The 25,938-nt window shown below is 46.7% G+C and overlaps 1 protein-coding gene across 5 annotated transcripts in view; it reads left to right on the top strand.

Annotated features, from left to right (window-relative positions):
* Window positions 1-25,938, top strand: part of LOC147621097 (transcription initiation factor TFIID subunit 1-like) — a 249,499-nt gene that overhangs the window by 57,510 nt on the left and 166,051 nt on the right. For 4 of the 5 annotated variants that reach the window (XM_086823821.1, XM_086823825.1, XM_086823820.1 and 1 more), the window contains exons 2-5: window positions 7,001-7,063; window positions 7,195-7,234; window positions 7,546-7,845; window positions 7,961-8,070. In XM_086823821.1, coding sequence (XP_086679947.1) covers window positions 7,001-7,063; window positions 7,195-7,234; window positions 7,546-7,845; window positions 7,961-8,070 — 513 coding nt within the window. Of the gene's footprint in view, window positions 1-7,000; window positions 7,064-7,194; window positions 7,297-7,545; window positions 7,846-7,960; window positions 8,071-25,938 lie in introns of all 5 variants that reach the window. The other variant, XM_086823823.1, reaches the window with a different exon arrangement.

Raw genomic sequence — 25,938 nt, 5'->3', positions numbered from 1 at the left:
GGAGTTATTAATTTTATTGCCAAAGAGATTTTCCAACCTGTTCCATACCTCCCTTGCAATTTTGTTGAAGTCTATATGATGTATCAAATTATCTACAAGATCCAGGCCAATATGGGCAATTGCTTTGTCATTGCGATCCACCCATGCTTTGACATCTGGAGAAGTGGCAATTCCCTCGGGCTTCTCATCTGTTCCTTTGACTATGTTCCATAGGCCATCTCTCATGAGGATACGTCTCACTTTGGTTTGCCATGTTGGGAAATTTTCCCCAGAGAATTTTTGGAAGGTGATGACTGGCCCACCAAATCCATGATGAGTCAACCAATGATAGATCTCAAATGTAGGTAGAGCCGGAGGAGAGAGAGCTTGGCAAAAGTGAAAAGGGCACGAAGAGATAGGCACTCGAATCAGTGATCAAAGGGGGGGCTTGCAAGAAATAGAGCAGTTGGTACAGATCTACCCATCATGCATGAAGGACGGCACAACGGGTGTGAAGGCACTGATGAAGAGGGCTTAGTGGGTGTGAAGGCACAAGCAGGCGCACAAGACCAGAAGGCTGTGGCGGCGGCGGGAGAGAAGTAGGACAGGCGAGATTGGACAGTGAAACCCGCGTATGGTAGGTCGGTGATGTGAAACCGCCAAGCTCGGAGCAGTCGGCGCAGAAGACGGCGATGGCGAAGTGAAACGCCAAGTCGGAGACAGCAATGCGCGAAACTGGCGGGTGACGTTAGGTGATGTGAAATGAAGAAATCATAGTCGGAACATGCGAGGGGAGAAAACAACTGCATATGAGGCGAAAATGGCCCTGGCCCGGTAAGGTGTAACGGCGCCTAGCTCTGCTTGCTCGAATGGGTGGCTTAGCTGGGGTCTTTGCCCCCTGGTCCGCCTAGCGGGCTGGGTAGTGGCGCTCATCTTAGCCCGGCCGGCACCCTATCATGGGGTCCCCTAGGCGGGCGGGGCCATCGCTAGAGACAACAAAACCGGAGAACGCGTGATGTGCGAGGTTCACAGAGTAGCAGGCTAGCGACTTTGATACCACCGTTAGTTCGATGCTACTACCCTTAGGAGGGTGATGCTCCATATTGGAGTTTGGAGAGGGAGGAAAAGAAGAAAAGAACAATGCTCAAAGGCTCAAGTGTTTGCACCACTCAATGAAGATTGATTTGATTGATATGATTTGAAGTACATCAAGTGCATGCTTTTATAGGTTGCAAACATTATCTTTTGACTCACACAAATCACACTCACATATGGGGACGTGACACATGGCACACACTTATCTTATCCAGATAAGGAGGTGCTCACACACATATAGGCACACGTACACAAACATGGGGTTTTCACACCTATACAACCACATTTAGATGGATACATACATACTAATAGGTATACGAGGTGGACACAAGAGACTCCGAAATACCCAACACTGTCGGCCAGCTTCTTGAGAGCAGTCAACCAGCTTGACTTCTCACTATATAAAGGGCTCTTCCCTTCTCACTTGTAACTCAATCACAGGGACTTGTTCTCTTCACCATCTGTTGGCTGGTATTGCCATTGTACAGCCTATTGCTACATAATATGAATCATGATGTTCTTTGTCTGATGTCTCTCTCTCTTTGTCACTCTCCCTTTGTCCTATGTTTTGCTTCTGCATTGTGTAACTATCAAAGATAAGGTTACCATCTAGAAAGTTGAAGACGCATTTGCCAACTCGTTGAAGGTTTTCTTGAGCCCATCATGATTCGCGAGGATCGGAGCATTCATGGAATACCACTCATTTCCTACATTCAGGCCCAACGAGCCATAAGAAAAGGAGGAGAGTGTGCTGATTTATGTGCGTTCTTAGTCTAATGCAGTTCAGATAGCACCCATAGTGGAGTAGAGGATGACTGGCCTCTTGCCTCAATACAACAATATTATGTTGCGAGACGACCTCCCACCTAGTAGACCTGAGGACCATCGCATAGAGTTGGTTCCTGGTTCAGAGCCTCCCAATAAGTTCCCCTACCGCCTTTCTAAGGCCTTGGAGAGTGAGCTGGAGCAGTAGTTATCCCAGCTACTCCGGTCTGGATTTATCCGGCCTTCCTCCTCCTCATTTTTTGCTCCCATCCTGTTTGTCGAAAAGGAGGATAAGACCTCACACTTATTTGTGGATTACAGGGTGCTAAATAAGCTGATAGTTAAGAATAGATTCCCCACGCTGAGAATAGAGTACATCCTAGAGCGACTCAATGGTGCTAAAATATTCTCTAAGATAGATCTTAAGAGTGGCTACCATCAAGTTCGGATCTTTGAGGCCGACATTCCAAAAACCGCCTTCTGGATTGTCACATGCACTTTGCACTGTAGTGCATGGTGACAAGCTGGCTCATCATCATTAGTGCAACATTGTAGCAGTATTAGTTCCATTCAGGATGATATTTGTCGTACGCCGTGACCCCATTGTAATCCTCAGTCTAGGATAAGTCAGGCACGAGCTACGTAGGTCATTCTCAGCCATAGCAAGTTAGTCAGTCTAAGTCCCTTAACCCACTTAAAGAGATGCATTCATGCATATACAATTTGTAGAAACCTTAGGGTTTGCATTTGAAAGCATCCTGCATATTGCACATCATTCATGCATAGCATCTAGACCATTGCAGGAACCCCCGATATCAGCCAGTATTTATCAGGATATTTACTAGGATTTTTTTGGTATTTTTCCCATCATTTTCAGCATTTTTCACATCATTTATGCATTTATGTTGGACATGAGCAGTCGGCCAGCTCAGTAGCTAGCCGACTGGCTCCTTGTGTCCATATAAATAGAGTCATTGCTGGAGGCAGCAGCAACACGTCTTCCTCTGCCTCCAGCAGCCCCCGACTACATCTCCCTCTTCTTTCAGATGGAACAATAAAGACGAGAAGACGAGGCCCGAAGGAGAGAAGAAAAAGCAGAAGCAGAATTAAGAAAACAATAAGAAAAACCAGAAAGACGGGACTATGAGGAAGCCCAATGCAGGATCGACGAAGACCGGCGTCACGCTGAACTCGTTGCTCGGGAGCACCAACGAGAGCTTGATCGAGAACACATGTTACTCGAGCATCAAAGGAAAAAGGAGGCCATTCATCTTAGATACCCTCACCTCTCTTCAGCTTCCCCCGCCTCAGGTGCCACCAACCAGCAGTCTGCAGCATCAACTACCATCATTCGCAGTCAACCAAATTTCAATAAGTATGATGGTAAGTGTGATCATTTAGCATTTAATCAGTTTATTCATCAATTTACTGCTCATTTTCCATTAGCTAGGATCACAGATCCTTAGGATAAGAGTACACGTAGCGGCTCCCCATCTCACTGGTGAGGTAGTCACTTGGTGGTAGCATTGGTCTAAACCACATGTGTCACAGCTTTTAGCTGGGATACCTTTGTCCATGACCTGAAGACCGGCACGGGTGAGTCTTCTTCTGTCCCTCAATCTAACCCTCCTGCTTATCATCAAATACCACTGGTGGCACCGAATTCAAAGCGGGCAATAGGTGAACGACATTAGAGGCTAATGGCGGAGGTGTGGATGGGGATGCTACGGTTGCTATTGTGGAAGTGGGTGCCTCGTTAGACTTTTCAGCATGCCACTTAGTGCAATCTTTCTTCCCGTGGCCCACATGTGTCAGAAGAAACAATGGTTCTTTGCCTTGTACCGTGTGCATTTATCCAGTTGGAGGTAATCTCTAGTGATGCCCTCCTTAGCTTTTTCCTCGGGAGTGAAATTTTTCTTATTGCTTGATTGACCCTTTGAATTTTTCTTTTGGTCCTTTTGGTCTTTGTTGTTCTGAGGCCCCTTACCTTTGCTGGGTAGATGATTGCTGCTGGGACTTAGGATTAGACTGTACTTGCCTGGGCTTACCTCCGTTTAGCATCAATTTCTGATTTTGAGTGAGGGTCAATGCCCGTGCATAAGTCTGAGGCTCAAAATTCCTGATTGGGTACCTAATGTTTTTGTCTAAACCTCTAATGAACTGTTTTAGCTTGTCGTCTTCTGATATATCTAATTGTTGGGCCATGGTACTAACCTTGTTGTTGGAATAGTTTAAAAGAAGAGAAGCATGCTGAGTGAGTTTGTAAAACTCGTCTTCAAGATTGGTCATACAGTGTGGAGGAAGAAAATGGGCCATTCAAATTTGGAAAGTGATGTGTGTAATAGTGACACTTTAAAAGTGACATTTAGTTGCTTTCAAAAGTGACATCCTAATATTAAAAAGTGACACTAGTAGCTTTCAAAAGTGACATTTTAGCCTTTTAAAAGTGACATTTTATAGGACCCAAATCTTTGACCACACCTTTTTTTAAGGTAAGGGACCACCCAACATTTTTTCAAAGTTGGCATGCTCCCATTGTGTCATGTGCAAGAATTATGCAGGGCAGATCTCGGAGCTAATCCTGAAGGGCAACAAGATAAAGAACCAGTTCAGAATCAGATTCTGGAGCATATGTTGCTGATATGGGCAAGGAAGGATTGGTGGAGGACAATGGGATGCTGTCGGCCAGCACATGAAAAAGGAAAAGACCTGTCAGCTGCAGTATACGAGGAATATTGCTGGTCGGCCAGTCCACTAGGACTTCCCCAGGCCTATAAAAAGCATTAGTTGCTCATCGTTTAGACCATTCAGTCCAGCCATGGATTGGATCACTAGAATAGGCATTAGATTAGGTTTCTACCTTTTCCAGAAGGCAGCCAAGGGCTGCAAGATTTGTATACCTTTTTGTACCATATGAATATACTGAAACTTAGCTATCTTTCTCTCTCCTCTCTCTTCTGTATGCGTTTCGCATCAGCATGTTCCAAGATGGTATTTAGGGTTGAAAGAAGACTCCCTGAGCTTCTGCATGTGACACATTGGACCCTTTACTAATCCTCTTTTTAATCATGTGTGCTCTTAAAGGGCCCCTAGAGTATCTCAACCTTCCCCTAATGGAGCATTTGCATATATTTAGTGGGCATCAAGCCATTAAGCATCCATGTCTACACCCATTCCCACATCCATGTCCCCATGTTGACATATGTGTGGATGACCAAGCCTATGTAAGGCGAAAGTAGCCCAATCAAATTGGAATTGGCTTGTGAAGGTTCCAAGATGGTATTTAGGGTTGAAAGAAGACTCCCTGAGCTTCTGCATGTAACACATTGGACCCTTTACTAATCCTCTTTTTAATCATGTGTGCTCTTAAAGGGACCCTAGAGTATCTCAACCTTCCCCTAATGGAGCATTTGCATAGATTTAGTGGGCATCATGCCATTAAGCATCCATGTCTACACGCATTCCCACATCCATGTCCCCATGTTGACATATGTGTGGATGACCAAGCCTATGTAAGGCGAAAGTAGCCCAATCAAATTGGAATTGGCTTGTGAAGGGGTTTGTGTGAAGTTGTAACTAATGCTGCCACCAAGTAACAACTTCCCCAGTGAGTTGGGGTGTTGCCACATGGACTTTGACTTTTCTAATGATGAATGATTTTAGGTTGGATAAATGCACCTGCTTATGTAGTCACTACGGTGGCTGGTTGGCCAGCAGAAGGGCTATTGGCTAGGACTGTTTGGACAAAAATATGCGAAATATCCCAAAAAATGCTGGTCGGCCTGCTTCGGAAATCGAATTCCATAAGGAAACCCTTCTTTTATCCCGTCGGCCAGGCCTCCAAGCAGGTTGGACAGACCTAGGTTCTCCTAGAGCATGTCCAAGGTGCGCATGAGCTGCTATCAGCGTGTTGCCTAATGCCCTAGGGCTGTTCATAGCACATGCCATGCTTTGAGTACAAACTTGTACTCCAGTCCATACATGTCTACATGCTAATGATGCTTCTACATGCAGACCTAAGCTATGGTTGACTACTACATGCACTTTATTTGATGAATTCTCCAAGTGGGTTAAGAGGACTGACTCCAGATTGACATGCACTTTATCTGATGAATTCTCCAAGTGGTTTAAGAGGTCTGACTGACCTCTATGGCTTGGTGGCTGACTTATGTAGCTTGTGCTTGACTGTCCCTGGACTGAGGGCTCACAATGGGGTCATGGCGTACAACAAATATTCTTAAAAAAGGTATTACTTCTATACAAACGTTGCACTGATGATGATGCCAATGTGTCACCCTGTACCCGTGTAGGTTGCACGTGACACACCATTTGGCCACCCAAGTGGTTCACCCTTGCTTCTTATTGTGTGTATACATTGGATTAGTGTCCATGGCTGTCATGCAGGGGATTGATGCCAGTCATGTGATACTGTGGATTTGGCTTTCCGTTGGGACTTGTGCTTGTGTGTACATGCCTAGAAAGGCATGGAGGATTGGTGTTCCACTGGGTCTGGATGTACTTGCCTAGAACACGTCTATTTTGGTATAGGCTCATGAACGGGGATTGTCTATACCTATTACCAATGTTGCATTGCATAACATCTTTATGTGCTTGCTTGCAAATTGAATTTGCATGCCATTTTCATGCTTGCTCGACCAATGTATAGTTCTGGGTAAGGGGACGCCCACTTGTGAACCGTGTGTGAAATTGTCTGTTGACATGGTTATGTGGCATGTGACATGGTGGTAAGTATTGGTCATAGCGGAGCCTTAGGATCTAGCATTAATTTATAAGTGTGTATACATACTTTATTAAGTTTTGGGCGACCAAAACTCACTTACAAATTATGACCAGTCCTGTGTTCGCACACATTGATGTTGTGAGGTGGACAAAGTCCAATGTCCACTGCGTAGACCCTATCCCCTTTGTATAAAGAGAGCAATCAGCCAAGTGTCCGCTTTTCCTTGGAGCCCTACTCACTTTCTCTCTCTGCCTGACACCTTAGGTGGACATCTCATCATCTCTCTTCTCTCCTCTCTCTAGAAGTTGGCGTCCACTTCAAGAGGCCTTATGGATGTATTTTCTGCACTCTCCTTTCCTACACCATATCCAAGCTTGTTAAGAGTGTTTTCCAAGCTCACTTCTATTTTGGTTTGAACAGGATGCAAAGGAGCACTTATTTGCATTGGCTGGCCAGTTAAAAGAATCCTTGGTCGACATTAAGGTATGCAGAGTTAAATCATGTGTTTTGGCACTTGCAAAGAAGATTTAAAGGATCTTTTCTGTGTGTTTAAGTGTTCCTTTTTTTGATGTAAACTTTGTTTTGAATGAGATCTCATTTTTGATCGGTGGCAGGAATCAGGGGCTCTCTCAGATGTTAGCGAGGAGCAAGAAGGTAAAGGTCACTCAAACGAATACTTGGGGTTGTATTGCAAAAGAAGACTTAACTGTAAATTAGTAAGACCTTCTGTCTTTTACTACTTCCAGGAGCATGGATTTGTTGATTATTTGTAAACAGAAATCATAATGCATGCCCTTTCATGACCACTTCTGTTTTGTTAGAGTATGTTTGCAGAATGGGAGGAAAGTGGATTCAGTCACACACTTTTCTTTGTTCCCACAGAGACTGATCAAGTCGATCATACAATGGCCTCTATAAAATGGGAGGAAAATGGATTGAGTCACACACTTTACTTTTCTTTGCAGATTATGGAAAGAAAGCTGATAATGCAGTGGATTATGAAGATATACAAGAAGAATATGAGGGCCCAGAGGTCCAAATGCAGACTCAAGATGAGGAGGCGATATCACAAGATCAATCGTTCTATGCTCAGGCTGCCTTGGCAGGATCATCATTACCACTCGGAGAGGACGAAAACTATGATGAAGATGAAGACTATGACAAAGAGGAAGGCCATGACAAGGAAGAAGAGTCTTGCAAGGCAGAATTCTGTCACGAAGAAAATAAGCGTCCAGAAGAAGTTGTGGTACAAGAGTTAGTGGAAGGTGCTGTATTATCAAGAGATAACAAGTGTTGGTTAAGTGTCTATTTAATAATGTCCAGATAGTATCAAGGCAGTCTCTTGTTGTCAGAAAGTAATTCTTTTCTTCTCCTTTGTAGGACCTATGACGTTGCCGTGGGCAACAGAGGACTCAACTGGAGGCATTGCAGAGCATGATGCCTTCTCAGTAAAATGTGCGGCTGAACTAGTTACTAATGTTCCAGTGGAGGTAAGGTGGTTATTTTGTTTTCTTTTTTTATTAAGTACACAATACGAATCTGCTTTCATGTACATGGTCAGTTTTGAAGAGACTAGAGCACATAAACATGAAATACTAGAACATGAACACATGACATACTTGGATTACATGATGAAAAACTTGTGTATTACATCCTTGACCAGTCCTCTTTATATAGAACATGTAAAGGGATATTTGACCCTAGCAAAAAGTGGAGCTACAGGGCAACTTTTGAAATTTTCGCTTGCACATGGCACTTAATCCTTGAACCTTGAACCTTATCTAGAGACACTTTACCTTTGAGTATTTCATTGCTTACATATGTATGACCAATATTCATGCATGGCACACGTGATAACGCACTCTTATAACTCAAGCTCTCAATTAAACTCTACTTAGTGACATTAATGATGTGACTAAAGCTCGACTAGAGTAATTGGGCATTATTCCCAATGCCCTTCTATGATGACAAATTACTTCTTGAATACATGACCATAAATCATTGGTTGCACAAGATCTCTAGGACCTTGGACTAGGGATTTTACCCTCCCATGGGGGCCTTCTTGTACTTGCTAGGTTGCCCTGGTTTGAGGCTCGATCACCATATTTTCTAATATTTTTCGAGTACTCCAACAGGTCTATTGACGGCCATCTTTGCGCTCCTTGTGGACTCCTCCATCCTGATGGATCTCATCTCGATTGGAACCCTCTTCGTTTTCTACATGGTTGCAAACGCATTAATATTCCGAAGGCACGTGACAGTAGGCGTTACAAACCCTCTGCCGACCACTGCCTTTCTCGTGAGCGCGAGTGTCCTCTCGTTGGGTTTTGTGGCCTTCTGGCGAATGGGAAGCGGCCACGCATGTGAGACCGTAGGACTGGTTGTCTGTGGTGGGGGCTTGCTTGTGTCCACGTCAGCGTTTCGGGCCATTGTGCCTGGCGTAAACCGACCAAAGGTCCTTTGTGTTGGTCTGGAATGAAAAGATGCAGGGAGGAAGAGACCTTGAGCTCTTGCAAGCACACACACACTCACACAAACCCTAGAAGAGAACACACAAGATGAGAGGAAGCTGAAAATTTTTCTTCTTCTTCTTCTTCTCAACGAAAGGGTTCTACCAAAAAGATAAGAGAAATACAACATAAGTACTAAAGTAATATGTACATGCGGTCCATAATGTGAAAATGCTAAGTAAGTGAGCTAGCAAGATAAGTATGCCATAACTCAATGGTGGACTAGTAGTTGGTGTATTCCAGCTGTAGAATCACTAGCAAAGATCTATCATGCCTTTGATATGTTGCTTGGATGTCTTCTCGTGCATGACGGGAAGACTTGGAAGCTAACTTCCATATGATTGGCTGATTGATGACACGACAAAGAAACATGGGGTTTCACATGCAGATGAGTAGGTGCCACGACACATGACTATAGTAGCAATGCAACATGTTTTATTTCCTTAGAGCCTTATGAAACATTTTGTACGGTTTTTTTTTTTTCACTCCCATTTTTTATAAGGTTGACTGGGGTGTTATCTAATAGCAACCGGTAACATAATTTTAAAAAGTATATGGGAAAGTCAAATTTCAAAATTTGAGCTTTTTGGCGAGTCAGTCTTGTTTGTCCTCGTCTCTTCACGCTACTTTGCTCTAGGGATGCCATGTGAAGCCACCTTCCACTCCATGAAAAATATGGAGGTTCTAGCTTTGAGAAAAGGAAATGCAATTATTGCATGAGGTCTCCGGTGATAGCATTACTGGTGTAAAGGCCTATTATTTCTTGGGTTTGACTCTCTTTAGTAATGAAAGAAAGAGCAAGAAGGATTAGATGCTAAAGTTTGATGCACTGCTACTAGCTGTGGTGAATGTTGGTTCACAACATAGAAAGCATAGAGTAGAAGGCATAGAGCATGCAAAATTACAAAATAGCAAGTAAAATTGCAAAATAAAATTTTGGTTTAACACCAATCTAAAAGACCTCACCAAATACATTCATTAAAGAGGGAGAATATATAAAATCAATCCCTGAGTGCCAAAACTGATTCTCAACAGAGGTAAATTGGAATATGACATTTTAGATGGTCAAAACATCTCATCCAATATACCATTACATGAAATCAGCCTTGGCAAGCCACTCTTGTACCTGAGTAATAATATCTAGATTCTTCATGAATCCCAAATAGTGAGGACCTCCTTGAACGTAGAGACTTCTTCTACTCATCATCATTGCATCATTGTACAGTAGTAGGACCCTTTAGAATATGATTTTGTCGTATGCCGTGGCCCCATTGTAAACCCCAATCCGGGATATGTCAGGCACAAGGCACGAGCTACATAGGTCTTTCCTCAGCCTTAGAGTTTTAGTCAGTCAGTCAAGTCCGTTAACGCACTTGAAGAGAATCATTCATGCATATAGAAGTCAGTTAGAAGCCTTAGGGTTTGCATTAGGTCATGGTCTGCATTACATAGCATTCATCTCATGTGCATATGAACCATTGCATAAGCCTTATACCATTTTATCCAAGTTTATTATCCAGTCGGCAGCATTAATATGCAGTCGGCCAGTGTTATTAGCATTATATTCAGCACATTCAACATATTAGGAAGTCATGTAGCAGCCAACCTGTAGTAGCCAGCCGACCAGCCCATTCCATGCATATAAATAACAAGCGTTTGCATTCATTCAGGTATTCCAGCATTCAGCAATCATCAAGCATTCAAGCGATAATCATCCAGTAAGCATCTACAAGCTGAAACGCATCCTCTTCTGCTCATCGTTGGAGAAAACGCAGCTTCTTCACCATTTGCAGAAAACGCAACATCTCAGCCTACATACCAGCCTTCATCGTTGCATATTCACAGCCATAGAGTAGTCTCCAATCAGCCTTTCTCTTAGCCACAGTTTGCAGCCTTCCTATAGCCCCTTGGAAGAGTGCATTGGTGTCGAGATTGGTCATCATTGGTGCTTCTACAGCACTGTACAGCCAGCCCGACTCTTGGTCTTTTGAGGGTCTTGCATTTGGCTGATCTACAGCCCCAAAGTCAATCATACAGTCATTCTCTTCAAAGAAATAAAGCAAATAGTCATAGCAATAGGAGAGGTGCCATGTGCAAGACAGACATTGGCTGAACTCAAAGCTAATTGTGAGGAGAGCAACGAGATAAAGACAGATGAGAACTAGGTTTTTGGAGCATGTGATGCTGATTTGGTAGGGAATATTTGATGGAGTTTCCTTGGGTTGCTGTCGGCCAGTTATGAGAGGAAGATCCCTGTCGGCTGTAGCACAAGAAGGGAATTTTTTCCAGGACCTGGCCAACCAGCAGTTGGCCAGTCCATCAAGTCATTTCCAGCCTATAAAAGGCAAAGATTGCTCATCATTTTAGTCATTCAGCCCTTGGCTTGGTTGGATCATTAGTCTAGGCTTAGATTTAGGGTTTCTACCTTTTCAAGAAGGTAGCCTATGGCTGCAAGAACAGTTATACCTTTTTGTACTATATGATATACTGAGTACTCAGCTCTCTCTTTTTCTCTCTCTCTCTCAACACTGGCAGAGTTATGCAGAAGGGCTTTATGATGTTCCGCACCAGCCACTCATCCCTCGCCCCACCGAGACTCCGCCGACCTAATTGGTTTTCTTTACTACCGATATGGTATCTCGAGCTATACATAGATTCCAACATGGGAGAGCTGAGGATCACACCGGCTTACAGGTTGAGCATTTCATTTATGCAAGTGACACACTCTCTCCTTTTATTGCTTACCTCTTTAACAGAGCTCTGGTAGAAGGTTTCCGGGCTGAGTGGACGATGCACACTATTGTACCGATCCACAAAGCTGGGGACATGTTGGACCCCGGTAATTACAGGACTATCATGATTGGTCATACCTTGGCCAAACTCTATGGGGCTATCGTGGAGGCAGAATTGAGCACACACGCTGAGAGGGAGGGGCTTCGTGCCCCTGGTCAGGCAGGTTTTCGGCGAGCCTTCTCTATTATTGATCACATTTTCACCCTGAGATGCCCGATTGACCAAACTCGGGCATGGAGACAGCGACTCTATTGCTGTTTTGTGGACTTCCGCAAAGCCTTCGACACTGTTCTGAGAGAGTGCCTCTTCCACCGCTTACAGACACTGGGCAAACCCCCCGACATGATGTGGGGGATTTACTGATTATATGAACAAGTGTTTGGACGAGTTAGATGCCCAGGGGGACTATCAGATATGATTGCCAGCACCATTGGTGTGAAGCAGGGCTGCCCTCTCTCCCCGACACTCTTTGGCTTATACATCGACGAGGTAGCGGACTACATCATACACGGAGGAGGCTCTGGGATTGACATCTCAGGTACGACTGTACACATCCTATTATATGCTGATGATATCATTCTTGTGTCGGATACTCGGACAGGACTACAAAGGCATCTACAGGCCTTGGATACTTTCTGTGCGGAGCGAGGACTCATAGTGAACTCTTCCACCGCTTACAAATACTGGGCATACCCCCCGACATGATGTGGGGGATTTACAGATTATATGAGCAAGTGTTTGGATGAGTTAGATGCCCAGGGGGACTATCAGATATGATTGCCAGCACCATTGGTGTGAAGCAGGGCTGCCCTCTCTCCCCGACACTATTTGGCTTATACATCGACGAGGTAGCAGACTACATCATACACGGAGGAGGCTCTGGGATCGACATCTCAGGTATGACTGTACACATCCTATTATATGCTGATGATATCATTCTTGTGTCGGATACTCGGACAGGACTACAAAGGCATCTACAGGCCTTGGATACTTTCTGTGCGGAGCGAGGACTCACAGTGAACCTTGGGAAAACCAAGGTTATGGTCTTTCATACATCAGCAGCAGTCAGATGCCAGACTATCCTTACACTAGCCCGGGGACAAGTAGAGGTGGTGGGCTCATATGTATACCTTGGGGTCACATTTACCAGCTCATCAGGGAGATTCTCTATGGCACATGCAGCCAGAGACAGAGTGACACGAGGGTACGCAGCACTAGCAATTTTGGAACGCCAGTGTCACCAGGCACACTGCCAGGAGTCCCATACTAAGGGGTGGCTATTTGATGCTCTAGTTACTCTAGCATTGATGTATGCAGCAACAGTATGGGCACCAGGTTTCGCTTTATCCTCATGGACACAGATAGAGCACCCTCAGATTTTGATGCTCTCACGGATGATCCGCAGCAAACCTTTAGTACCACATGATATCCTTCGAGCGGAGTTTGCTGTACCACCTATGTTAGCAGAGGCCATGTTCCAGACTATATCTTTTATACACAGGATGCGGGAGCTCCCACTAAATCGGGTGCTTTTGAGGCATCCAGACAGCTTGCTGAGGAGGGACATACCTGGTCATGGTACTCCAAGGTGGTACAGTGGATATCATCACACAGCATTGATATTGACAGATTACCACCCTTACAGTATGACCTAGCTGCACCACACAGACGCCTCTCTCAGACAGAGAGGAACAGAGTCATGAGACATGACATTTGGCAGGGCCACATACAGGAGACTTGGCTATCTCCCAGTCAGCCACTCCCGACGAAGATGCTCTACTACAGAGACCACTTCTTGAGCACCTCCACAGACGGCTTCATCTAGCGACCACGATACTTGGAGGTCCACTTATCACATGGAGCCAGAGTAGCCATTGGGCGACTAAGGGTCTCATCACACCAACTAGAGATCGAGACTGGGAGAGCAGCACGCATCCCTCGAGCAGAGCGCATTTGCAGATTATGCCAGATGGGGGTAGAGACAGAGGAGTATTTTGTTTGCCAGTGTGGTGCTTTGCAGGAGATCAGGGCATGCTATCTTGAGGTTTTTAGAGGGACCACATCACTTAGATAGATCTGGGAGAGATCGGACCAGAGACAGCTAGGCAGACTACTACTAGCACTACAGAGACACAGGGAGATCTTACTTCAGACACCCGCACATCATAGCGGAGGAAGAGAGTCCCAGTTGACTGACTTCTTCCAAAGATTGGCACTAGTAGCCCAGCCACACACATTGGGAGTGACATCTCAACGAGCGGAGGAGATTCGAGCTAGGCGACGACCCAGACTAGCCGGCTACTAGACACCACGGCTACACCGCAGAGAGATCGCGGCCATCTGGTCTCGACACCAGCAGGAGGTCGAGGAGCAGCTGGCACATTTTCGCTTTGATCCAGGACGCATGTTCCAGACATTTACGACATCCTCAGATTGGATGTATGACATATTGTACCCAGACTATGGGATTGGAATAGGAGTAGATAACATATCATACTTGTATCACCCCTTCAGCATATACAGATGCATTAGTAGCCCTAGTACTCCATCCACACCCTCTCGTTTGTACACCACCATTGAGTCCCCTATGGTCGTGTTGTCATACTTGAACATTTTATTCTCACTCCACATTTTCCTCTTGATGACTGGAGGAACATCATTGTACTACTTGTTTGTCTCATAGGCCAATTTTGGCCTTTTGCAGACGTTAATATATGTTTGTTTCTTTGACCCCTCCCGCTGCCTGTTCGTACTTGCCTGTTCGCATTCGCCCCCTTTGCTTGCGCCCCCTTTCCCCACTCGCTTCGCTCTGCCTCCCGCTGCCTGTTCGCATTCGCCCCCTCTGCTTGTGCCCCCTTTCCCCACCCGCTTCGCTCTGCCTCCCGCTGCCTGTTCGCATTCGCCCCCTTTTCTTTTTCCCACCCCTCCCGTTGCCTGTTCGCATTCGCTCCCTCTGCCTGCGCCCCCTTTCCCCACCCGCTTCGCTCTGCCTCCCGCAACCTATTCGCATTCGCGCCCTTTTCCCACCCACCCTTGCTCAAGCCCCCAAGGCAGCAACATAATGGGGACTTGAATTTCATCCACTTCCACTTCTTCTCTCTTTCTCCCACATATTTGCCTGCTCCTTTCAAACATTCCCTCCCTCTACGATGGGAGGGTCTGTAGATGACAAAATCAGCCAGCTTGATCATATCCTTAGGGATCTTATCAAGGACCAGAAGAAGACATTGGACAGCACCATCACCGCCATCAAGAAGGACTTATTGACGCGCATGGTGAAGCTGGAGGCCGAAGCCGAAATATGGAAGGAAGAGAAGCTTACCATGCAAGAGGAGTGGAAGAAGGAAAAGCTCGCCATGCAGGAGGAAATCAACCTTTTGAAGGGCGAAGTGGCATCCTTACGTGATCGTCCCACGGGAGGAAGGAGAGACTCTTGAGGTGGACAAAGAGGCAATCAAAGAAGAGATCACCAAAACCCTCACCCACACAATCGAGGGGAAAATGGAGGCGGCCCGCGAAGGATGGGTAGAAGTGATGAAGAAGAACATCAAAAAGGAGGTGCAAGAAGATGTACAAGTGATGAAGAAGAACATCAAGAAGGAGGTACAAGAAGATGTACACATGATGTAGTCTACTCTTGATGAAGAGAAGATGCGACGGATCCGGCGCCTCAACATCCGAGTCATAGGTATACCAGAGAGCACTACCTCCACGCCCGAGGTTGACGGGCAGAACCTATGTACCAAGCTAGGACTAAAGGAGAATGAGCCGCTCCCATTCACTAGAGTATGGAGGACAACCCCAAAGGACTCCACCAAAGGCAAGGCCTTAGTGCTACAGTTCTCGGACGAGGAGAGTAGGATGAGCTTTATGAGAAGACGGGCTATCTTGAGGAGCTTGCCAGGGGACCCCATCTACTTCGATGATGACCTCACATGGATGCAACTGGAGCATAGAAGATTATGCATGCTGAAGATCAAGGCGGCACGCAAAGAAACGAAGAAGGCACATTATAGGGATGGTCACATCTACATTGATGGGAAGACGGTCGAATAGCGCCATCTGGCCTATGAGACACGGAGGAAACAACATGAGGACAAAGAGATACACATAGCAATCTGGAACTGTAATGGAGTCCTATGGACACATCCAGGGAGACTTGAGGAGGTGATGGAGGCCGGGATATCATCTTGATGACAGAGACACATGAGAGCCCGGAGAGGGGCTTACCACGGGTTGAGGGTTATCAGTGGGAGTCAGCTCACCGACAGGGGATGAGACAAGCCACCTCCCGGGGTTCAGGAGGTATTGCAGTGCTTTTCAGGCATGGGTTACATGAGCATGTTCGAGTCGTAGCATGAGACTCGGAGGCGAGATACATGTGGATTAGCTTACGCCTCTCGGAGACCAGATGGATTTATATCGCCCTTTGCTACTTTCCTCCGAAGGGGTCCCGGTTTGCCACCACCGAGGAGCCGGGTGGAGGAGAGGCTAGTGAGTCTCCATACTCTGTCTTATCTGAGGAGATCTTACACTATTCGACACTGGGATAAGTCTTCTTGATGGGGGACTTCAATGCACGGACTCAGAGCAGACAGTGCGAGATCTATGACTTTGAGGATCCCTTGAGACTAGAGCCGCTAGCTACAGAGGATACAGGGACCACTCGGATCTCCGATGATGGAGGAGCTGATAGCACTGGATATGGGCAACATTTGCTGGAGCTTGGGGCCCGACACCATCTCGTTATTTATAATGGGATGACTCAGTGGCCAGATTCAGGTGGGTTGACTTGCTTTCCATTGCGAGGCGGCAGTAGTACAGTGGATTATGTGATGGGATCCCGGGAGGCAGCAGATATGGTGTCTCTTTCACCGTACCACCATGCCCCATTGGGGCGGATCATACATACCTATCCCTCACTTTCAGGAGCTTATTGGAGACCCACTCACCCATCATACAGCCACCACGCACTATTTTTCACTTCACTCAGGACCTAGCCGAGGTGTACGACTATCATGTTCATGATCAGCTATTTGCCTTAGATCCATCGGCACCCATGGCCATGCTCACCTCCCAGCTCTCACATGTACTTCACTCCGCAGCCGCGAGGAGTTTCCCATACCACATACAGACAGGACGGCCACCTACATTTGGGAGCATGCCCCAGAACCGATGGTATGATGATGAGTGCAGAAACCTTTACCGCAGTCTCCGAGTGCAGAGGGCTCGCGGGGAGATCACCCGGAGGCAGGCAGGCAGGAGGATGCATACTCTCACCCGCCGTAAGCGGCGAGCTTATGAGGAGGCTCAGTACTGGGACACATATCACATGCTCATGAGCAGAGATGCTGTTGCTGCTTGGAGGAGAGTCACAGAGCCCCGTCCTCCCACACCTATTGCCGATCCTCAGACCTGGCACACATATGCAGAGAGACTTTATGATGTGCCTGCAGAGCCCCCTATACCACAGCCCACAGAGCCATGCTCCACAGTCTCCACCTTCTTCACCCCACCTATGGTTAGGAGGGCCATATGCCGAGTCCAACATGGACGGGCGACAGATCATACAGGATTACAGGGAGAGCATCTCATCTATGCTGTTGATACATTGGCACCATTTCTTGCTCATCTCTTCAACAGAGCTCTGTCAGAGGGGTTTCCGGCTGAGTGGACGATGCACACTATTGTGCCGATCTTTGGAGGCAGAGCTGAGCACTCATGCAGAGGTTGGGGGATTGAGAGCAGCAGGCCAGGCAGGCTTCCGTCGAGCCTTCTCGACCATCGACCACATTTTTACATTGAGGTGCCTGATTGATCAGGCCAAGGCACGGAGGCAACGGCTCTATTGTTGCTTTGTGGATTTCCGCAAGGCATTTGATACTGTGCCCAGAGAGCGCCTCTTTCGGCGACTACAGACACTAGGCATACCTTCAGACATGATGTGGGGCATATACAGGCTATATGAGCAGGTCTTTGGGAGAGTCCGATGCCTAGGAGGCTTGTCCGACACAGTTGCTAGCACCATTGGTGTGAAGCAGGGGTGCCCGCTGTTGGGTGTTGGACTCACACACTCACACACACAAACCTGCACATTAGGGTTAGGTGCAAGGTTGAGAAGCTCACACACAGAAATGAGAGAGAGAGAGAGAGAGAGCCAAAAGTGTGGTATCCACAAAATGCAAGTCAACCCTTGCATGTGTGCCACATCCATATAATATAGAACTACAAAATATTATATGTGTCCTTTCACACTTGATGTCCAAGGGGAAAAACCACATGGGAAAAAGTGCCCTTGGTTAAGCCCTGTTCACACATAGCACTACTATAAGTGAGCATATGCCTACAAATCCCCCCTGTAGTGGAAGTGTGAACTTGTACAAGGGTAGCAGATCACTCTCTGTATGAGAGTAAGCCCAAAGCTTTGCGGAAAGCTTCAAACTTTTCTCGAGGTAAAGCCTTTGTGAATAGATCTGCAACATTATCCTGTGTAGGGCAATAAGATAAACTGATCTCCCCTGCATGTAGCCTCTCTCTGACATAGTGATAATGAATCTCTATGTGCTTGGTACGTGCATGAAATACTGGATTTCGTGCCACGGCCATAGCACTCTGGCTATCAGTGAGAATGGTGGTGGGTGTCTGCTGACACTCACGAAGATCAGCCAATAGTCTCCTCAACCATACACAATCTACTGTAGCTGTAAAGACTGCCCTGTACTCAGCCTCACAAGTAGATGTAGCAACAGTGGGTTGCTTTTTACTCAACCAAGATATGCATGAGCTGCCAAGAAAAAAACAATTCCCACTGGTGGATTGCCTGGTATCGTAATCACCAGCCCAATCTGAATCACTGTATGCATAAAGCTGCAAGCTGCCCCCCCTGGGATAGAACAAACCAAGATCCAGGGTACCCTTAAGATAACGAAAAATGCGTTTGACTGCTTGCCAATGCTTTGTGCCTGGGCTGTGCATGAATTTGCTCAACAAAGACACCCCAAAAGATATGTCTGGCCTCGTGTTACACAAGTAAATGAGGCATCCCACTGCCTGGCTATAAAGGCCGGCCTCAAAAGGCTCTCCAATATCATGCATAGTAAGCCTTACACCTGGTTCTACCGGAGTAGAAATGGGCTTACATTCATCCATGTGAAACCTTTTTAGCAAACTTTTTATGTACTTAGTTTGCTGCATAACAATGCCATCATCTGTATGCATAAACTGTATGCCGAGATAGTAGTGTAAAGGCCCCAAATCTGACATATCAAATTCAGCTTTCAAATCAGCTTTGAAATCTGAAATTTGTGCTTTGCTTGTACCTGTAATGAGCATGTCATCTACATACAAGATGACTATGAGAATATCGGCATCGGTTTTCTTCACATACAATGTGCTTTCAGCTGAACTATTCTCAAAACCTTGGCTGGTTAGATGAGCATGTATCTTATCATACCAAGCTCTTGGAGCTTGTTTTAACCCATACAATGCTTTGTGCAACCTGCATACTTTATGTTCCTCACCAGGAACTACAAAACCAATGGGCTGATTTACATATATACTTTATGTTCCTCACCAGGAACTACAAAACCAATGGGCTGATTTACATATACTTCCTCCTGTAAATCCCCATTCAAGAATGCAGTTTTGATATCCAACTGATGCACTTTCCATCCTTTATGGGCAGCCAATGCAATCACTGATCTTATTGTGGTCATTCTCGAAGTAGGAGCAAAAGTCTCTTCATAATCTATTCCCTTTTTCTGGGAGTAGCCTTTAGCCACAAGTCTTGCTTTGTACCTGTCAATAGTACCATCAGACTTTCTTTTGACTTTGTACACCCACTTTGTGCCAATTACATGCTTGCCTTTAGGCAATTCCACAAGATCCCATGTATTATTCTTCATGATAGAAGAAATTTCAGCTTGCATAGCTTGCAACCAATGCTCATTCTCATGTGCTTCTTCATAAGAAGAAGGCTCTTCTGAATCAAAGAGACCACCCATTGCGAATGCAGACTCTTCACGATGTACATTCAAGGCATGGCTGGAACTAGCCCTTGTTCTACCTGTGAGTGGAGCTGCAAGTTTGCTTTCTTGCAAAGTTTTCAGCAACCATCTTGGCACTGACTTGGCTGTGTCTATGGCTGTTTGCTCTTCCCTGACAAGATCTTCCACTTCTTCCACAGAAGGGGGCTGAATGGCTGGCTGGTCCACATGTTCTGCATGTGGATTTTCTTGTGTAGGGGCTGGCTGATCTGAATCCCCCCTAATTGCAATGGGTAAAAGTCCATCAAACATGTCCTGTATGTCTGTATCATTGCTTTTATACAAGCTGGCCATGGGCTGTTCTGAATTTTCAGCAAATACCACATCTCTACTTACAAAAATCCTTCGTGTAGTTGGATTATAAAGACGGTATCCTTTGCTTTCATTGCTGTAGCCCACAAAAATGCATTTAATTGCTTTGTCATCAAGCTTTGTTCGGAGTTGTTCTGGCACATGTGCATATGCCAAACACCCAAATGTACGCATATAATCCACTGTTGGCTTTCGGTTATACCAAGCCTCAAATGGTGTTATGGTTTTCAAAGCTTTTGTTGGACACCTGTTCAACACATGAGTTGCACACATTATAGCTTCCATCCAGAATTTGTGAGGCAACTTTTGTGCTTTCACCATGCATCTTGCCATCTCCATGAGAGATCTATTTTTCCTCTCAGCTACACCATTCTGCTGCGGTGTATAAGGCACAGTACATTGGTGTTTGATGCCCTTTTGAAGCATATAATCCTTGAATGCATTTGACATGTATTCTCCACCTCTATCTGAGCGGAGTGTTTGGACTTTACATGCACACATATTTTCAGCCATTGCTACAAAGTGTTTAAAGCATGTAAACACATCTTCTTTTGCTTTCAAAGGGTAAGCCCAAGCAAACCTGGAGTAGTCATCAATGAATGTGACGAAGTAAAGATGCCCCCCTATGGATGGTGTCCGCATTGGACCACATACATCACTATGTATGAGCTGTAATTTATTTTCAGCTCTAACAGCTCCATCTTTGGGGAATGGTTTCCGATGCATCTTTCCCAAAATACACCCCTCACATACATGTCTTGGCGGAGACTCAAGAGGCGGCATATTATCAACCATATGATGCTTCTGCAAAAGCATCAAACTCTGAAAATTTACATGCCCAAAACGAGCATGCCATAGCTCTGCATCATGCATAGCAGGAGTGTGGGCAGCCACTGTATTTGCATCATAAGTGCGCTTGTCATAGCTGTCCAGCTTATACAAGCCTTTGTATCGTGTTCCAGAAGTGACTATTTCATAACCCTTTGATGGGTCTTTTACCAAACACTTCCCATCTTCAAATTCAACCTTTAAACCTTGGTCGTTTATGGCTGAGACGGAGAGCAGATTTTTCTTTATTCCTGGAACATACAATACATTTTTCATACATATATTGGCACCATTGGCTGCAATAAGTATGACATTTCCAATTCCCTTCACTGGATATGTGGTATGATCTGCACATGATACAGTGCGGCCATTTGAAGCATAAACCAAGTGCTGAAATACATCTTTGCATGAAGTGATGTGGCTCGAAGCACCACTATCAAAATACCATGATGCATTCTGTCTGTCAGATGCAATGCAAGACATATCAGTGTCTGAAGCACCTGGTGTGTCACTAGTGCATGTGACCAAAAAAGTGTACTCTTCCTGGATTACATTAGCTGATTGCTTTGCTTTGTCATCCGAAGAGTCTGCTACTGCATTGCCTGCTTCTTTCTTTTTCTCTTTTGCAATCCTTTTCCTACATTCACTGATGTAGTGTCCAGGCTTATGGCAGTAGTGACATTTGCCCTTCTTTTTGGGCTTGTTTGCATCCCCTTTGTCAGACTTTTCACCACTAGAAGAGGGCTGTCCATGACCAGCCTTGCTAGACTGTTGTCCCCCATGCTTAAAGCTCTTTGCTTTACCCTTATCCTTGGCTCTAAATGCCTTTTCTCCACCACGGTTGCTCGATATGTTTGCTCTTGTTTGCTCTTCCTGCAAGAGTAAACCCACGAGCTCTTCAAAAGTGACGGGATCACCACCTCCTCTCATCGAGAGGTTGAGAGAGGTGTGAAAGCCCAAGTAGGAAGGCGGTAAAGAATGAAGAGTGTTGGTGACCATCTGTCTATCTGGGATAACCTCATCAATGTTGAGCAATTGTTCCTGCAAATCTTTCACTTTGGTGAGATGATCTGCCATAGAGTCACCCTCATCCATAGAAAGAAGATCCAATTGCCTCTTCAAGTAGGCAACTCTTGCCTCGTTGCGTACCTGATACATTGCTTCCAATGTGTCCCATGCAAGCTTCGATGTCTTGCATGAACGAATGTGCGGAATAATAGTCCTTTTCACTGAAAGGGCTATCAATGACATGGCCTGTGCATCTCTAGAGTCCCATCTCTTCTGCTCTTGTGTGGGAGCAGGATCTGCATCAGGAGCTCTTTGAGCACCTCCCCTTTGAGGCGTGGCTGGCTGAATGGTATGTGGGCGTGTGTCATCACCGCACACGATGCCCCAAAGCCCTTTGGCTACCAGCAAATTACGGATCATAAAACTCCAGAGGGAGTAGTTAGATCCATCCAGCTTGTCCTCCTGGGTGAGCACACCAAATACATCCGTAGCATTCTGTGCCATGTCAACAAAGTATAACTGCAAGCAAACCAAGCACCAATGTGCACTGCCAGGCAACCAAATGTCCTGAGCAAATGTATGCCTGCAAATCAAAGCAAGTGTAAACCTGCACCAAATTGTCCAATTACACTCAATGTGTATACTTACGCGACAAATCGCAGCTGTAATGCCCAATTACATGCTCCAATCAGAAAATCCCCAATTTGTATGCACTCCAATCGCTTCAATGTGTATCTAATTGGCCAATTTTCACAAAAGCCCCAAATTTCTGCAAGTGAAAGAGGTTCAATTTGCCAATTTTGACCTCAATTTTGAAAACCCCCAAATTTCTGCAAATTAGAGAGGTTCAATTTGCTGATTTTGACCTCAATTTCAAAAACCCCCAAATTGCCATGCCCAATTTTATCAATTTGTCCTGAAATTGAGAAATTCCCCAAATTGGACCTGCAATTTTCCTGTGAATTTGACTTACACAGAAGTGTCTGCTGAATCTGCATATGACCTGCACTGGAACTGCTGCAAATTTTGTATTTAGGTTTGATCTAAAATGTGTACAGAGAAATACCTTCCTGCAAGGGCAGCAGGCTTGGAGCAGACAATCAAATAGAGTTGACGGCGGGAGCCGGTGGAGCTGTGCAGGTGTCGAGGAGAGCAGAGCTGTAGACGGTTGCAGTCGTTGCAGGTGGAGCCGTTAGAGGGAGTGTTGCAGGGCGGCGGTTGGCTGTGGGCAGCCGACGGGGAGAAAAGCAGATGGGCGCTGGCTAGGCGGCTGGTGCGAACAGCAGAGGCGACCTGGCAGGCGGAGTCGGGCGCTCAGAGCAAGGCGAGCACGGAGGGCTTAGGGAGCGCTGGGCGGGCGAGCAGGTCCGAAGCGGAAACCGCTGTAGTCGCTGGCGGGAGCGAGCCGGAACGGAACGTCGAGCAGGGACGGGTCGATACGGAGCAGACGGAACAGTGAGCCGGCGAGTCACTTCGACGGGTCGGAGGCGTACCTGTGCGTAGACGTCGGCTGCTGTGACGGAGCGCAAGGCGCCGACCGGAACGGAGAGGCTTGGCCGGAAGCGTTCGGACGACGCTGGGCGAGGCGACGGCGACGGAGGCCGAACGGGACGGGAGCCGTGGCGCGTTGGGACGGGTAGTCGCAGTCGTCGACGGAACGGGACGGCGCTGCGTCCGTTGGAGTAGCACCGGCCGGAACGGGACGGCGCTGCGTCCGTTGGAGTAACACCTGCCGGAACGGGACGGCTGTAGAGCTGACGGAGCTGGGCGGCGCTGGTGTGGGTCGCCGGCTTCAGGGCGGTGCCGCCCGCGAGGCTGGGCGGAGGTGGTGGGCTCCCCACTAGTGCCGCCCGAAACCGGTGGCCGGACGGCTGAGCTCCGACGGACGGAAACACAGCGGCGACGGAATCCGACGGACGGAAAAACGCAGGCGACGGAATTTTGCAGCCTGCGGACGGAATTTCATAGAATTTTTTCCAGCAGCAGGTCTCCAAGGCCAGCTCCCAGCTCCCTGCTCTGATACCAAATGTTGGGTGTTGGACTCACACACTCACACACACAAACCTGCACATTAGGGTTAGGTGCAAGGTTGAGAAGCTCACACACAGAAATGAGAGAGAGAGAGAGAGAGAGCCAAAAGTGTGGTATCCACAAAATGCAAGTCAACCCTTGCATGTGTGCCACATCCATATAATATAGAACTACAAAATATATTATGTGTCCTTTCACACTTGATGTCCAAGGGGAAAAACCACATGGGAAAAAGTGCCCTTGGTTAAGCCCTGTTCACACATAGCACTACTATAAGTGAGCATATGCCTACACCCGCTCTCCCCCACGCTCTTTGGGCTCTATATTGATGAGGTGGTCGATTACATCACACAGGGAGGAGGCTCTGGGGTTGAGCTATCAGGTATTACTGTTCATGTTATGCTTTATGCTGATGACATCGTCTTGGTATCCGACACGCAAGTTGGGCTTCAAAGACACCTTGTGGCTCTTGATGACTTCTCTGCACATCAGGGGCTCACAGTGAACCTTGGGAAAACCAAGGTTATGATCTTCCACACTTCACCCGCAGTCAGGAGCCACACTACTCTCACATTAGCAGGAGGGTGGGTCGAGGTGGTGAGCTCTTATGTTTACCTTGGCATCACATTTACTAGCTCAGCTGGACGCTTCTCCATGGCTTAGGCAGTCCGAGACAGAGTGACCCGGGGGTATGCAGCTCTTGCTGGCCTTGAGCGTCAGTGTCATCAGGCACATTTTCAGGAACCCCGCACGAAGGGGTGGCTCTTTGATACATTAGTGACACCAGCCTTGATGTATGCAGCAGCGGTTTGGGCACCAGGGCTTGCAGCCTCCACATGGGTACAGCTGGAGAGACCACAGATCTTGATGCTTTTGATGATGATACGCAACAAACCATCCATCCCGCACGACATTGTTCGAGCTGAGTTTGCTGCACCACCTATGGCAGTGGAGGCATTGTTCCAGACGATCTCCTTTATACACAGGATGAGGGAGATGCCCATGGAGAGATTATCCCGCCGAGCTTTTGAGGCATCCAGACAGCTGGCCGAGGCTGGACACACTGGATCTTGGTATGCACAGATGCTACAGTGGTTCTCACATCATGGTATAGACATTGAGCGGTTGCCACCTTTTCAGTATGATCAGTCTGCTCCACGGGGTTACCTCTCTCTCAATGAGAGGAACAGAGTGATGAGACAAGACATATGGCAGCACTACATACAGGAGACATGGATAGCACCAGAGAGCCTACTACCACCGAAGATGCTGTACTACAGAGACCACTTTATGAACATCTCAGGGGATGGGTTTATACATCGACCGCGGTACATGGATATATACATGCCACACAGCCCTCGCGTTGCTATTGGATAGCTACGAGTCTCATCACATCAGCTAGAGATAGAGGCTGGGAGAGCGGCACGGGTTCCTTGAGCTGAGCGGATATGCAGATTGTGCCGCGAGGAGGTGGAGACTGAGGATCACTTTGTATGTAGATGTAGAGCCCACGAGGGGGTCAGAGATAGATATGCAGGATTGTTTGAGGAGCACTCTTCACTACATCAGTTGATGGAGGCCTTGGACCAGCGACAGCTTGGCAGACTACTACTAGAGCTTCATAGTTCTCGAGAGAGACTCCTCCAGACACCCGCTCCCACTAGGGGTGGGAGACAGTCCCAGCTCACAGATTTCTTCCAGAGAGCTATGCCAGTGCCAGCTGATGTACCACGTGGGGTGACCGCACAGAGAGCAGAGGAATTGAGAGCTAGGAGGAGACCTAGACAGACTGGACATAGAGCACCCCGACTCCGTCACCGAGAGATAGCAG

The sequence above is a fragment of the Cibotium barometz genome, chromosome 30 (assembly GCF_041138505.1).
Source record: "Cibotium barometz isolate CiBa-2024 chromosome 30, ASM4113850v1, whole genome shotgun sequence".
NCBI lineage: Eukaryota > Viridiplantae > Streptophyta > Polypodiopsida > Cyatheales > Cibotiaceae > Cibotium > Cibotium barometz.
This window is presented reverse-complemented; position numbering and strand designations above follow the sequence as displayed.